The sequence below is a fragment of the Coturnix japonica genome, chromosome Z, assembly GCF_001577835.2.
Source record: "Coturnix japonica isolate 7356 chromosome Z, Coturnix japonica 2.1, whole genome shotgun sequence".
NCBI lineage: Eukaryota > Metazoa > Chordata > Aves > Galliformes > Phasianidae > Coturnix > Coturnix japonica.
Window position 1 is genome coordinate 7,599,633 of NC_029547.1, and position 14,301 is coordinate 7,613,933.

The 14,301-nt window shown below is 49.7% G+C and overlaps 1 protein-coding gene across 3 annotated transcripts in view; it reads left to right on the plus strand.

Annotated features, from left to right (window-relative positions):
* CNTFR (ciliary neurotrophic factor receptor) overlaps window positions 1-14,301 on the plus strand; it is a 165,466-nt gene that overhangs the window by 91,224 nt on the left and 59,941 nt on the right. For all 3 annotated transcript variants that reach the window (XM_015848429.2, XM_032441286.1, XM_032441287.1), the window contains exon 3: window positions 8,469-8,550. In XM_015848429.2, the coding sequence (XP_015703915.1) occupies window positions 8,469-8,550 (82 nt within the window). The remainder of the gene's footprint in view (window positions 1-8,468; window positions 8,551-14,301) is intronic.

Below are 14,301 nucleotides of genomic sequence, written 5' to 3' on the forward strand. Positions count from 1 at the left end.
ATACAGCACTTTCTTCTTCCAAAAAAAAGAAAAAAGAGGAAAAAAAAAAAAAGTGAAGGCAAAGGAAAGGAAGGAGCCTGTCTTGCACACTGCACCAGCAAACGCTCATCATCCTGTAACAGGAGGCCAGCGCACATGAATATTCCTGTGTAATATGCGCGAGTGATGAGCCCCATATGCAGACCTTGGGAGAAATTAAATATTTTCTATGGCGTTTTCCAGAGAGCCTTTCTATCAAAGTGCTCGGTCGGGAGCCAAAACGCCACAGCTTTTGCAGCCCCAGCTGGTTGACACTTTAAAAATTATTATTATTTTTTAATGCTGATTAATATTTTCTAATTAAAAAACAAACAAACAAACAAGCCATGTCCCAGCAGGTCGAATTCAGGCAGAGTTTTGGAAGGGGCTGGAGGCCACTGGTATTTTTTTTGAGGTTTGTTGTTTGTTTTTTGGTTTTTTTTTGGTGGAAGGCTCTGGAGCCTGCAGGAAGGGTCCAGAGTTAAAGCACACACATGGTCGGCATCTGTCCGGCCACAAGCAGTGGGGAGGCTGCTGGAAGCACAGTTCAGGTACAGGAAGGCCCCTGGGGCCAGATCAGGGATGGAGTGGCTGGAGGGAACAGGCTGGGTCTGACCTGTTTTGAACATGGATATAGGGCTTGCAGACATAGGCACAGGCATCATTTTTGGAGCATCCACTCAAACCCTCACATGGACAACAGACACCACATGCAGATCACTGGCGCCTGTTCACTGAGGGATTGATTTCTCTGGGAAGGCTGGAAGTGGCTGAAGATTGGCTGCTCAAGTCTCCCCCGCTGAGCTGTATGAAAATGCAGCTGATTACTGGGGATCCTGTGCTTGCAGAGGTGTAAGCAGTGCAGTGATCACTGGGAAGGAGCCTGAGGAGGGACACCCATGGGTGGTGGTGGTGAACCTTCTGATGATGGTTTGTTGTGAGCACAGGAGCGCTGCAGTTGGATAGTTATAAGATAGATGGAAGTGGCATGGCTGGATATGAGCTGGCTTGTTTGGGCTTGGGAATGGGAGAGGAGGGCTAGAAGAGAGGAGAAGGGCTTGGGAAAAATGTTCTGGAATCTAACAAAGTGGAGCTTGGTTGTTTTTCTTTCAAGTAGGCAGACAGGCTTCAGACCATCTTTTGCTTGCTGTTGTTGGTAGGTAAGAAAGTAGTGTGGATACTATACCTCAGTTTGGCACTGACAGGGGGATGAATCAGTTCCTGGGCTTGCCAACAGTATTTGTGTCTTTTCTTCCTTGCAGGGCTAGAAACAAATTTCATTTTAACCAGTTTTTCCTCATTATTGAATATCTATTTAATTGCTGTCTTTCAATTGCAAACTCTTATTGCAGACATCTTGTTCTCTCTTTCCTTTTTGGCAGCACACCTGGAAAGAGACCGAGAGCTGAGACATCGTCCAAGCACATATTAATCATAAAATTACAGAATCACAGAGTTGATTGGGTTGGAAGGGACCTTAAGAGGGGACCTCAAAGACTGTGCAGTTTCAGTGCCCAGGCTCAGCTGACAGCAGCTCTGTGCCATGATTTTGGGCTCATTGCCTCAACCCAAAAGGGATGTTCACTTCCAAAGTTGTATTTACCAGTGCTGCTCATGCACTGGGGGTGGTTTTGCACTGCGGGCATGCTAGACCCATGCACTTCCAGGCTGCTCTGTGGTCCCCTGTTGCCTCCCAGCCCTGCTGCTGGGCTCACCATGCTGTTCAGGCACGTGTTTGCAGCACAGCTGCCCCATCCCCCCCTCCTCACCCCCATGGAACTGCCTCCCTGATGTCAAACAGCTAATACCCCCTAACAAACATGCTAATTTAAGAGCTGTTAAAGCCAGGGGCCAGCATGAGGTCACAGTCCACACAAACAGATGGTGTTTTGTCCTTGATAATTAAATTTTCCTGTAGTTTTGGGTGAGAGGCTTTCGTGCCTTTTATTTCAGCGCAGCTGCTTCAGGACAGCCCTGCTTCTTCCTCCTTGTTCTCTGCTTGCTCCCGCTGGTGTGGTGCATCAGGACCTCGGGCAGGGGACCCTGGGGAGGACTTGGAGGTGGTCTGGGAGGCTGCAGGGTTGGGAAGCCCTTCGAAAACTCATTGGAGGCCAGGTGAGCTGCATCAGCCTCTGGCCCTTTTTGGCATTGCTGGTGGAGTGCAGCATTGGTGTGTGCTCCTGTGTAGCAATGCTTGGCAGGCCCAGATCTTGCTGAAAATGCTGCCAACATAGCAGGCAAAGAAGGATGCTTGGGGGTGCAAAGGAAAGGTTCCTCCTCCTGCTGTCCAAGGAGGCTGTTCTTGCAGCAAGCATGTCACTCTGGTCTTTTCACTGTCCTTCACATCCCTGCTGCTGGCAGAGGGCTGCTGGCAGCCCCTGGTATTGCTGGCTGTCACCAAAGGTGAAAATGAGCTTCCCCACAATGCTGCCTTGAGGAATCACTGGGCAGCCCCATGCCTCGGATTCCTCCTCAGTCACTGCTTTACTTGCCTAGTCAAAACACTGAGGGCTGCTGTGGCATGTGGGGGCAGTGTGGGGCCATTGGGATAAAGAAAGAGCAGCAAGTAGACAGATATCCCCAAAGTACCAAAGAAGTATGGGGAGTACTGGTCTCCAGCATCCCAAGCCACCACCTGCACCCAGCATCCCATAGAGAACAGCCCGATCCTCCTGCACTAAGAAAGCAAAAGCAGCAGCAGTTGGAACTGTTTGGAACTCTGCTTTTCCACCATGCCAGAGCAACAATACAAACAGGGTTTCTGATGCAAAATGTTAGCATGTCATTCTGGGCTTCCCCCTCCTTCCCTAATTGTGTTTTTTCCTTTCCTCTCTGCTTCGCTTAGAACTACGTGTGACTGTGACATGGTGTTTGACTTTAATGCTGTGATGTCTTTCTCTGCCCTGGAGCTTTTTAAGGCATGTTTGTGAGTTCATAAGGCAGCTTGGCCACAGACTGTCCTCAGGGCAAAAAGCAGGGTTTTGAGCAAAATCATGGGAGAAATTGACGGGTGATGTTGCCCTATGAACAGCAAAAGAAGTGCTGCAAGCGTTGACTGGATATCACAGGCTGAACCTAGACTGCAGCAACAGGGACTTCCTAAAAGTTCTGGAGCTTTTTACTTAGAGACATGTTTTAGGGTCTGTTTTTTATGTTTGTTTGTTTTGTTTTTTTCCCCATCATCATTATTTTTTTGTTTTCATGCCTGAATACTGAAAGTTCATATGCTAAAATCCATTGCAGCATTAGGAGTGTTTTCCTGGAGAAGTGGAAGGAGCAGGACCTTCCACCAAACACAGTGGTCATAGTGATTTCTCCACCTTCCTGGGAGGTGCACTAGGAAACATGGGATCCTTGAGAATCTCCTGTCACCTATCGGTGCATCTCCCTTGGATGTGAAGAGGAAGAACCTCTGGAAAAGTACAACCCAAGGCCCAAAACAGAGGCTCTAAAAAAGCTATGGCACTTCTTTCATAGAAGCTAACTGTTGATTGACTCCTGCAGCACATCTATGCAGAGAGCCAGGAAGTGCTCAGTGCTGGAGAAGGTTGATGAAAAAGGGGGGAACACACAACAGTGACTGAAAAAAAATGCCATTTGTTCTTGTTTCCTCCATCTCAGCGCATCAGTTTGGAGGGGGAAGGACTGGGTTTCATGTATACATGCTCACCATCGCTTCATGCCCTGTGTGCACTGGGTTGGTGAAGAACAGGCTCAGGGGTGATGTTTCTCTACAACCCATGTCTGTAAGGATTCAGCCTCCTCCTGCCCTCCTATGCTTTCTCCCAGAACCAATTTTGAAGACACGCATCGCTTATTAGTATGCCAAGCTTTGTGTTGCCTTTTATCACCACTGGAACAGATGGCTGGGCTTGGACCGCTGCCCTCCGCTTGCAGATAGGCTGGTTCATTTGGTGGCAGTGGTGAGGACAGGTACAAGCTGCAGGAAACATCCCTCTGTGAGGCAGGAAGAGGGGACAGACAGCAGCAGGCAACTGCCCATGCATTAGACTGGAACGATGGCTGTGTAGCCAAGGGCTGTTCATAAACAGGGCTGCTGGAGATGATCCCAGTAATGTGCTTGGGTGATCTTTAAGAAGGTTGGGCATGCCTGGCAGAGAGCCATGCTGCAAGGATGGTCCCCTTCCTGTCGTTGGAGGAGAGCAGGTTGTAGCACCTATTGGCCATTTCTTAGGGACAAGGTGTTGTCCACAGAGTCCTGATGTGGTGAGACTCAACTTTGTCATTTTGCAGAGGGCTGGCTTGAAAGGAAAGGTACCCATCCTGTTCCTGGAGCAGAAATGCTCCCAGCCCTGCAGACACAGGGCAGTGGCTGAGATTGGTTGTCCTGGGGATCTCCAGTCCAGAGCTCCCTGCCCATCACGTGTCTGTGATCCACACAAGCCAGAAATTACCTGTCCTGGAGTCCAAGCAGGCAGTTCCCCTACCAGCCTGTGATGTTTCCTGGGATGCTCACATTCGTGTGGTAGAGCCAAGAGCCCTTCAAGCAGCTGGACTAGATGGTCTTAGTAGTCTCTTCCAACCTTAGGGATTCTAAGTGTGTGGCTGCCTTGATGCGCATGTCTTCAACCAAAACAGATGGGAATTTTTCTGAAAGACTTCCCTTCATTTTCCATCCATCTTTCCTTCTTCCAGGCAGGAAAGAGATGGAATCCTTAAGATCAAGGAGTCAATTAATTTCAACTGGCCCAGCAGTGCTTGGTCTTAGTGAACAGTGTGCTAATCACCATTTTGACAATGGGAAGTCAAATTAGATTTAAGGAGCCCTTTCAAGTGACAGGGCTGACCCTGCCGATAAGGCTTTATGAAGCACATATAAAGAGATCCTACAGCCTGTCTTCTCTTGAACTAAAAAATGAGGTCCAAGGAAGATGGAGCACTGTAAAGCAACAGAGCTTTAGGTCTGCAAATGAGCCTCTCATGTTATATGTTGAGCAACAAGGGTATTGTTGTCTGTTTTCCCCCATTATACTGTCACAAGAAGTGAAATCCCTGTGGGAACCAGTGGTGGGGATTTCAGGTTGCCCAAAGAGGTTGTGGATACCCCGTCCCTGGAGGCACTAAGGGCCAGGCTGGATGTGGCTCTGGGCAGCCTTGTCTGGTGGTTGGTGACCCTGCACATGGTGGGGGGGTTGAAATTGGATGATCATCGTGGTCCTTTTCAACCCAGGCCATTCTGTGGTTCTGTATGATTCTATGTACTGCTTGCAGTCATTATCTGCAGTATGGGTGTAGCATCATGCCCCAGAAGTAGGAAAAACTGTCACAGCTCCTCAGGATGTAGATGTTCTGGGGTGTCCAAAGTCAGCACCTGCAGTGCAGGCAGACAATAGCAATTACAGCCAGCATCTGTAGGACAGGTGTGCTGTAACATCAGCAGTCAGCATCTGTAGTGCAGGTGTGCTGCAGTGTTGTTATGGGCACCTGCAGCACAGGCAGAGCTTCATGCCTACCATCAGTGCAGGTGTACCACAGCAGCTGCTGTTGGTGTCTGCAGTGTGGGCTCACCACAATGCCTGGAGTGCCGGCACTGCAGAGCCCATGGACGGCTCTTGGCAGAGCTGCAATGGAGACACATAGGGAGGAAATGAGTTAATTGAGGTTTTTGGTTTTTTTCTCTCCTGGATCACCACTTGAGAGCTGGGCCCTGTAACAGCAGAGCTGGGAGGAATTTACTGACAGAAGGCTGTCGTGCAAGCATGAGGTTTGGAAACCAAGGCTTTTTCTACACATTTCTGGCAGATGCTCGCAGGATGGCCAAGCAGCTTTCAGCAGGCCATAGCTGGTTGCTACCTCATTAACCAGCAAGTGTCTCCATGGCTTTAGGGATCCTATTAATAGGAGGTGGGAAGGGATCTCAGCCAATGCAGAGGAAGACCCTGGGAATATGAAGAAGAGGTTGGCATTTCGCTTTCTGGCTAGATACCCACTCCCCATCCTTCTGCTGCCAGTCCTACCCCATCACACCACACCAGTTCACATCCCAACACTGTGCCCCTCACCCTAGTTCAGGAACAGCCTCCAGTCCTGTCTTTACATCTTAGTTCTGGCCACAAATTGCTTATACAGGGCCTGTCTGACCCAGGGGAAGCACTGCTGGTGGCACATTTGGTGTAGAATGGGAACTGCTGGAGGGAACCGTGTTCATGTCCACATTGAAACAGCCTCTAAGAATGACCATCAGAGCTCCACTTTCCACTCTGCTGCCAAGAAATGATTCACCACAGGGGCAAATCAAATATTGTCCAGACTGCTTTTCTGCAGAAGATTGAGTTCCCCACCACTGGGTTTGCTGTGATATAAATGCGGTTCCCCACTGTCACCTTTCATATGTTTCCTGCAGGAGCAGGGACACAGCCCAGGGTCCCTCCTGTTTGAGCACGGCTGGTGCTCTGCTGCTTGCTGCCCCATGCACCTGCCTGCTAGGGTGCAGGCATCTGTTAGAAACACCATTAGATGAGCACATGCAGCCAACAGAAATTTGCATTGGAAGCATCTGCAGAAATGCTGAAGGTTTTATTATGTATGTAGAAAAAGCATAATAATGGCTTTGGGCAGAAGAGGCAAACGAAGTAAATGCTGCATGGGAAATTGTGATTTGAGTGAGGAGAAGTTGGTTTTGTTTAGATGTTTCACACTGAAATAGCTCCAATTCCTGCCTGGCTGCAGGGCTTGTCTATGAGATGAGTCTCATGTCTGTGAGTTTTGCAGGGGAAAAAACTGAGTAGTGGGATCTCTGTGCTGGCTGTGGGCACTGTGGGCTCCCAGAAGACCTTGGCTATTTCCCCACTCTCTCTTCTGCCCTTGTAAGCCATGCAGCATCACCTTTGAGAGTCCCCTCCCCGTAGTACCCATCTGTGTATGGGTCTTGCCTCAGGGGAGGCTGCCAGGCAGGCAGGCAGAAGCAGAAGCAATTATTTTAATGACTTGATAAGATGAGAAACAGGGAGGGTGGGAGGTTGTGATCCCCAGGAGGAGCAGTAGATGTGAAATGGGGAATGCGATGCTTGGGATAACATCGGCACTGAGGCTGCAGTGAGCAGGGGGATCACCTGGGGGGCTGCATCGCCGCTGGGATGGGGACACAAATGGCAGCAGTTTCACAGAGGGTGTGGTGAGGATGAGTGCAGGATGCAGTCTGGGGAGCAGGCATGGGGGAAGGAGGAGCAGGACAGAAGCACAGTGAGTGATAACGATGTAGTAATTAGCACTCAGTGCTTCTCCACTGGAGCTTTCAAAGGCCATTATCTCTACTTTGCAGGCAGGGAAACTGAGGCACAGGGAGAGCAATTTGCACAGGGTGACCTGGGAGGACTGGGTCTGCTCTCACCACATGCCCTTGTGGTGCAAACCCTTTGCCATCAATCCAGCAGTAATGTCCTGTCTCTTCTCTGCACTCCCCATTCTCAGTACCCCAATTACTGCCCTGGAGAGACATTTGGAGCTGGGCTCCCACTGCCCTTCAAGACCTGTGTGCCCAGCCACATTTGCCTCTCTGTCCAGCCCACAAAATCTCATGTCCTGCTGCAAACTCGAAGCCATCTGGGCTCCTGCATGGGCTGTGTTGCTAATGGAATATGTTTTGCTGTTTTGTTTTGTTGGTTTTTTTTTTTGTTGTTGTTGTTTTATTTTTTTTGCTGGCCGATGCAGCTTCCCCTTTATTTAGGTCTAAATGGATGCCATCTGGCTAACGAGCCTATACTCATGTTCTAGATTAAAAGGCAATCCTCCACACGTTACCAGTACGGTGCTTTAGATTAGAGAGGTTTAAATGGTTGTGAAGGTGTAATTTGCTTTTCACACAGTGCTGTTCATCTCCTAGCAGACAGGCTGGCATCACTGCCATATCCCCAGCAGCTCCCTCCTACCCTGGTCCCCTGCATGACCCCCTTGCTGTGTGACCAGGGAGGGTCATGCTGTTTCTTGTCATCCCAGAAATGCTGCAGCAGGGATGACATCTGCATCTTGCACATCCTAAGCACGGAGGACTGCTATGAGAGGGTGGGGTATGGCTCTGTCTCTTATGGAGGAAAGATAACTCCTGGTTACTTATCTTGATTGGGTTACACATACCTCCCTGTAGTCCATTTGCAGGCAGGTGCTGAAGGGAGCCCAGCCCCAGGGCTTGACTTCTTGGGGAGAAGTTGAAAAGCAGAGGAGAAAAAGAGAGCAGTTGTGCAAGGTGTATCATAGCCTGCAGGCACCTGGATCTGCTGGCAGCTCTGTTGGAAAGTGCCACAGGCCATGGAACCATGAAGCGAGTGCTGACAAAACGCTTCCTTTTGCTATAAGTTCTCCCACTGCTGAGCTAAAATCTTGCTGTGCGGTATCCCCTCGCTCCTGCCCTGCAGGGTCCAGCTCTGGGTGCACTGCTTGCAGTCTCTCCTATGGCAAACCCTGACCGCTCCTGCCTGTGCTTGCTTCCACAGATGGCCAATCCTGTCCCGTCAGCCTGCTGCGTGGTGCTCGCCGCGGTGGTGGTGGTGTACGCTCAGAGGCACAGCCAGCAGGGTGAGTCTTATCCCAGCTCCAGGGGGATCCCAACAAATGCAGGTGCTGTTCCTCTGGCCTCTCTCCTGACACGAGCTGGGTGTGCTTTCTGCATTTGCCAGATGTTTTATTTCTGGATGTCATTGTTTTCTCCTCCACTTGGTGTGTGCATCTCCTCCTGCCCATGCTGGGGGTTTGGACATCCTGTGTCCCACTGTGTCTAGTGGTCTCCCTTGGAGCAGTTCCCCCGCCCAGCCCCCTGCTTGTTCCAGGATGCCTCTGCCACCTTTCCCATCCCTTTAACTCCTCTTTTTCTGCACCATGAAGGGAAGGAAGGGTGGGAAGAAGCAGAGCCTGACAGCCCCAATCCCATGGCTATCACTGCTGCCCCACTGTACTGTCATCTCCTTGGGGTGAGTTTGGCCTCATGTCACATCTGCTCACACCATTAGTTCACGCTTCTCTAGGTGAGCAGAGGATCTGGGGCTTCGGAGATATGATATTTTAGAGTCACTGATGGTACTGTGAGCTGGAGTACCCCATGCCACCCTGGGTCCAGACCTGAGTGGGCTGTTTTTGGGCAGCAGACTGGGTTCCTCTATGGTGTCACCCATGGTAGCCCTGCAAAAGTGGATGGAATGGAGGTGCCCCCATAGCTTTGTGCAGCTCTGCAGCTGGGGTTTGGTGGTGTGTGGGTTTGCTTGTTTTACCTGCCTAGAGTTCACCTCTTGCTCATAGCTGCAGCCTCATCCCCTGCCCTCATCCCCTGCCACTTGGGCTGGGAAGTGGGGATGGAGGAAGAATGAATCCCACTGATGGCAGTGACTGGATGGAGTGGGGGAAGGTGCAGGTGTAGAGTCCATTTATAATGCGCTTGAGGCACGCTCAACTTTAATAGCTCATGAAGCACTTTTAAGAGATGCATTAGCGCTGAATACGTGAGCGAGGAGGATGTGACAAGCTGTTAAGCAAGCAGGAGTGCAGCGCAGTGGGGCTGGCCACCCGCTTCTGGCTCTCACGTGCTCACTGGTGATTATTGGAGCATCCTGCAAAGTGCCACATGAATTTATAAAAGCAGCATTGAGTACAATAGTGGTGAGGTTGCTCATGTGTTAACTCCTCTGATGCTCATTTGTGCACCTTTCCTTGGAGCTGGAGGAGTAAAGGGCACATTTGTTTGCGATGCAACTTCCCAAGCCCTGCGGTTTCAGGGATGGAGGTGGTCATACCTGAGGGGACCTGTATCAGCTGCCCTTCCTCCATCCCTCCCTAGGACAGTCTTGTTCCAGGGAACCATTTGTTTCTGGTGATGCCCACCCATGCTTGTTTTACCTGAGCATAGGTTAATAATCACCATGCCTGAGTACGTGATCCTTGCAGGCTGCCCAGTTACCTTTGCTTTGTATCCACAGCAGATTGCTGAAGGCAAGTGTCAAGCATTAGACAAAAGGTCACGCTGCACTGTGGATCCCATCATGTTGGGTTGCTGTGCTGTGCACAGTATGCTGCACCAGCCTTAGTGGTGCTGCAGCAATCCATGCAAGAGGCAGCTCTTAGGTCTTTGGTGCCACGACCAGAGAGTGTCCTGTCCCCATCAGTCAGCCTTGCCAGAGTTATATCTGTGGCTGTTCCAGATTGAGATTTCTCTTCTTTTAAAAGAGGAGTAATTCTGTTTTATTGATCCTCACCTTGCTGAATTAACTCATGTTTAAACAATAATTATGTTTTCACATGGGAGAGGAGAGAAAGAGATGAACGTCTCTGGAAATGAATGCATTTCAGGCGCCGCAAGCTGGGGTTAATTTATTGATGAGTGGAGAAGCCACTATCTCCTCTGTTACTCACCAGTAACAGGCAATTAGCCCCCATCCTTCCTCAACCGAGGAAAAGACAGAGATTTTGTTTCATCAGTTTCCCTCCTCTCCTGCTCCCTTCAGCCCCAGCACTAATCGTTTGCAATCGGTTCTGCTGCAAAGCCTCCCAGGAGCTCCCATCCGCACGCGCCTCGTTAGAGATGCTGCCCACATTGCAGCTAAGACAAAGCCTGAGCCGATAAACAGCCTTTGAAATGCACAGCAAAGCCATGCAAATCGGCTTCTCTGAGAGCAGGTTGACTGTGGATACCTTCTTTTCTCCCCTTTACTTCATGTGATGTTTATGTTGGCTGACAAGGATGTGACCAATTCTGTTCCTGCATCACTCGGCCCATGCAGGTCCCTGGAGCATCAGCCTGGCAAGGTTAAACCAGTTGCTTTGCTTCTTTAGGTTTTGCCTTTGTTTCTCTGTAAGGGTGGTGTTTATTTTCATGCAGGTGCATGATTGGTTTGTAGACATGCATATGGTTTCTGATAGTGATTCAGATGACACGCAGTTAAAAGTGCTGGGATGAAAGTCAGTCCCCATTGTGGACAACCCAGTCCTTACTGGCCTTCCAGTGGGGCTCAGGGGGTTCCTTTGTGGCAGCCTCTGCACTTATGCTGCCAGACATGATGGTACCCATATCCTACACACAGGGAGGACTGAGCCCATGGAGGCATCAGGAGGATGTGCTTTTTTAGTGTACTACTGGAGTGGGAGTCTCAAGGCTCCTGGATGAGAGATGCATTCAGCACAGCATGCTGACAATGCCTCTGGGCCTGCAGTGCCACTTTACAATGCAGAGTGCACTTACATGGCAGGTTTTAGGGAGATATGGGACCACTAGAGACCCAATTTGTGCATGTTTGGGAACAGAGGGAGGTGTATTTTTCTGCAGCAATATAATTTGGAATTTCAGTATTTCAGTAGTGCTGGGACAGGAGAGAAAAGTTCGGGATGATTTTTAATTCCCTTTTTATCTCCCTGTTCACAGCTGGAGTATTCCTATTCCTGCACATCACTGAATTTTCAGAGCTGGGGCTGTGATCCTCTTCCCTCTTCCATCTCTTGCTGTTTCTCTTGCATCTGATTTTACTTACCTGCTCGGCAGGTTGGACTATCTTAGGATCCCTCTGTGCCCCCCAGGACAAACAGTTTTGCTTCCTCTGATCACTTCAGAAACAGGGTTTGCAAAGCCTCAGGCATCCGGCCATTCTTTTTGCCTGATTTTGTCCCATTATTCACTGTTGAAAGAAAAAGGAGAAATATAGTTACCTGTGTGATTCCTGGGATGACTGTGCACCATTTCTGGAGGCTGGCAGGGAGTATGGGGGATGCATCCCTCCTACCTACCTTCTTTTTGGACTCTGCTCTGCCAAGGGGCAGATGATGCTGTGCTTTTCTCTTGCTTTTCCCTGCAGCAGCCGGTGTTCATGTCAACCCAGAACACACTTCATAGGTGCTGAAGCCCTGCTCCAGGCTGGTCGTAATGACTGACAGCTCTGCTCTGTATCATTCATGTTATAAAAACTGATCTGTAAAACTCTTTTAAGAAAGCAAGTGGATGCCATCAGTGAGATGTGCTGCTGCACAAGGTGCAAGAAACCCAGTATGAGGCAGTTCTCCAGAGGTTAGGGATTGTCTTAAGAGTTTTTCTCACCTCTTTGCTCTTTCATAGACATGAGATTGAAGGGAAGCCTCAGCATCCAGTCTTTGGACCCCCTTGTGCTTTTTTCTGCTAGATTTCAGGGTACAGACGTTACCACCAGATAAGTACCTACAGACCCCAGCCAGACCAATGGCTGGGCTTCTCCTCAGCATCCTCTTAGTCAAGCCCAGTTCTTGCTTCTTCCCTTTTGCTCCTAACAGCCTTCACTGATACTGTTTGAAGCCATCCTTTCTGAAATGCATTTACTGGATCTAAAGCGGCAATGCGGGAGCGGTCCCTCCAAGCCCACATCTATTCTCTGCTCTTATCAGCTATCAGAGTGCCGTGCAGTCATGCATTAAGCGACATGACAAACATCTGTCATGTGTTGTTTGTTTGGTTTCCCATCCTTTCTCCAGGGTGAGATGTGTGTGCAATGGAGTGTTTTGGAATTTCTGTAAACGCCCGTACGCAGCTGCTCGCTGTTTGCTGTGAGGAAGACAAGGTCAGAAGGACAACACACATGTGTGAGCGGGAGACTGCCATGGTGCAGGCTTTCCTCTGAGGGAGCTCTGCCTTCTTGTTGCCTTGCATGGCAGCTCTGCCCATGGGTTGAAGATCTTTAAGTTATTTTCAGGTTCGTTCCAACCCAGTTCATTCTATAATTTTATGATTGCACCCTCCCACCTCCTGGCATCTCCATGTGTCTCAGGCCATGTTTTGCTTTGGTGTTTCAGCTCTAGATAGCTCTTGCAAAGCCATTTTAGAATTGTCAGCATCCATACACTGCCCTAACTGAAAATGGGCTCGTGGACGATGGACTTGTCCTTTCTGCTCTATATATCAACCTTCATGTTCCTTGTAAACCTTTCCAACGCCAGCTTTATGCTGCCTGCAAGATACTTGATAAGGCGAGTGATTAGCAGTGGGCCAAGAGCAGATTTCTGCAGGACCACGCTGGGAGCACCCTCCTGCAATGATGACTCCCCATTAACAATTAATTCCACATTAGCAATCACATTTTTTTAATCTTCTCTGTTATAATTCTGGATGCTGTCATTATCCAGCTGACTAAAATGCCAGCTTTGCTCAGTGCATGAGCTGGTTGCAGAGCACTCCTGGTTGGGGAGCAAGGCTTGGCACAGCCTTTACCTGCCCTGCATCTTTCCCTCTTTGTGAGCCATCTCAAAGCCAAAATGCTGCTCACATGGGCTTCATGGAGAGCTCAAAGAGCTGGAACCAAGGTATTGTGCTGGATCAATAAGAGGACACATCCTGGCATTGGAAAGACATTATCAGTGTTTGTTCAGCCCATACTCAGACTAAACAAGCTTTGGTTCTTGTTGATTTTCCTATTTTCTGTTCCTGGAAGAGCTTAGTCCCAAGACATACATAAAGAGATGCTCCTGACTTCTTTCACACTGCCAGGGGTGAAGGTGTAGGAGGCATAGTGTAGGGATGCCTTTGCAAGGAAGATCCATAATCTCCTCCCTAGGTATCCATCATTGTGACAGTTTTCCCACTGCATCCCCATCTTCCCTGCCAGCCCACAGCCTCAGGGAAGCAACAAGGACAACGATTCACTCCTATCTGGGCAGGTACCCTAGATGCAGCCCGTTAAACATCACTGCATGCCACTACAACATTAGGTACTTCATAAAGGCTTGGGGTCCCCTCACTGCCTTGATCTTCTTGCCTTACTGTGAAGGTGAGTCAGGAAGCAAAGCCACATGCTGTAGCTTCTCCAGCTGTCCCCCATTTTCTCCCTCCCCTCCCTCTGGCCCAGAACACTTGGCTACTTGTGCAGCACAAACTGCATCTCCTGAAGAATACACTCTCTGCAGAGCAGGAGAAAACAGCAAAAATATCCCCAGCTCCTGGAACATCTCTTTCTATTACTGGATGTCCCTCTGAGCTGAAGTAGACTTCCTGCCCAGACACGGAGTGAATTATGGCCAGGCTCTCGGAGGCTGACCTTGTGGTCAGCCAGGGCACGGGCTTGCTAATAAATGTGGTCATCCCCTACCGCAGACAGCCTATTTTTAGTGCCTCTGTTTCCTTGCGTGCTGCCTTGCAGCCCTGCCCAGTGGCCCTGCAGATCCCAAGCTGGCCACCCCGGCAGCATGGCTCATGCTGTGGGATAGCCCTGCTGGGAGCAAAAGCCTCGCTCCTCCCACCTGGGACATGAGACATTCAGGGAAACCTTTCTATGTGGTGCCTGTTAGTTTTGCATGCACACAGCAGCGTGGCTTTTCCGGCTGGGATGT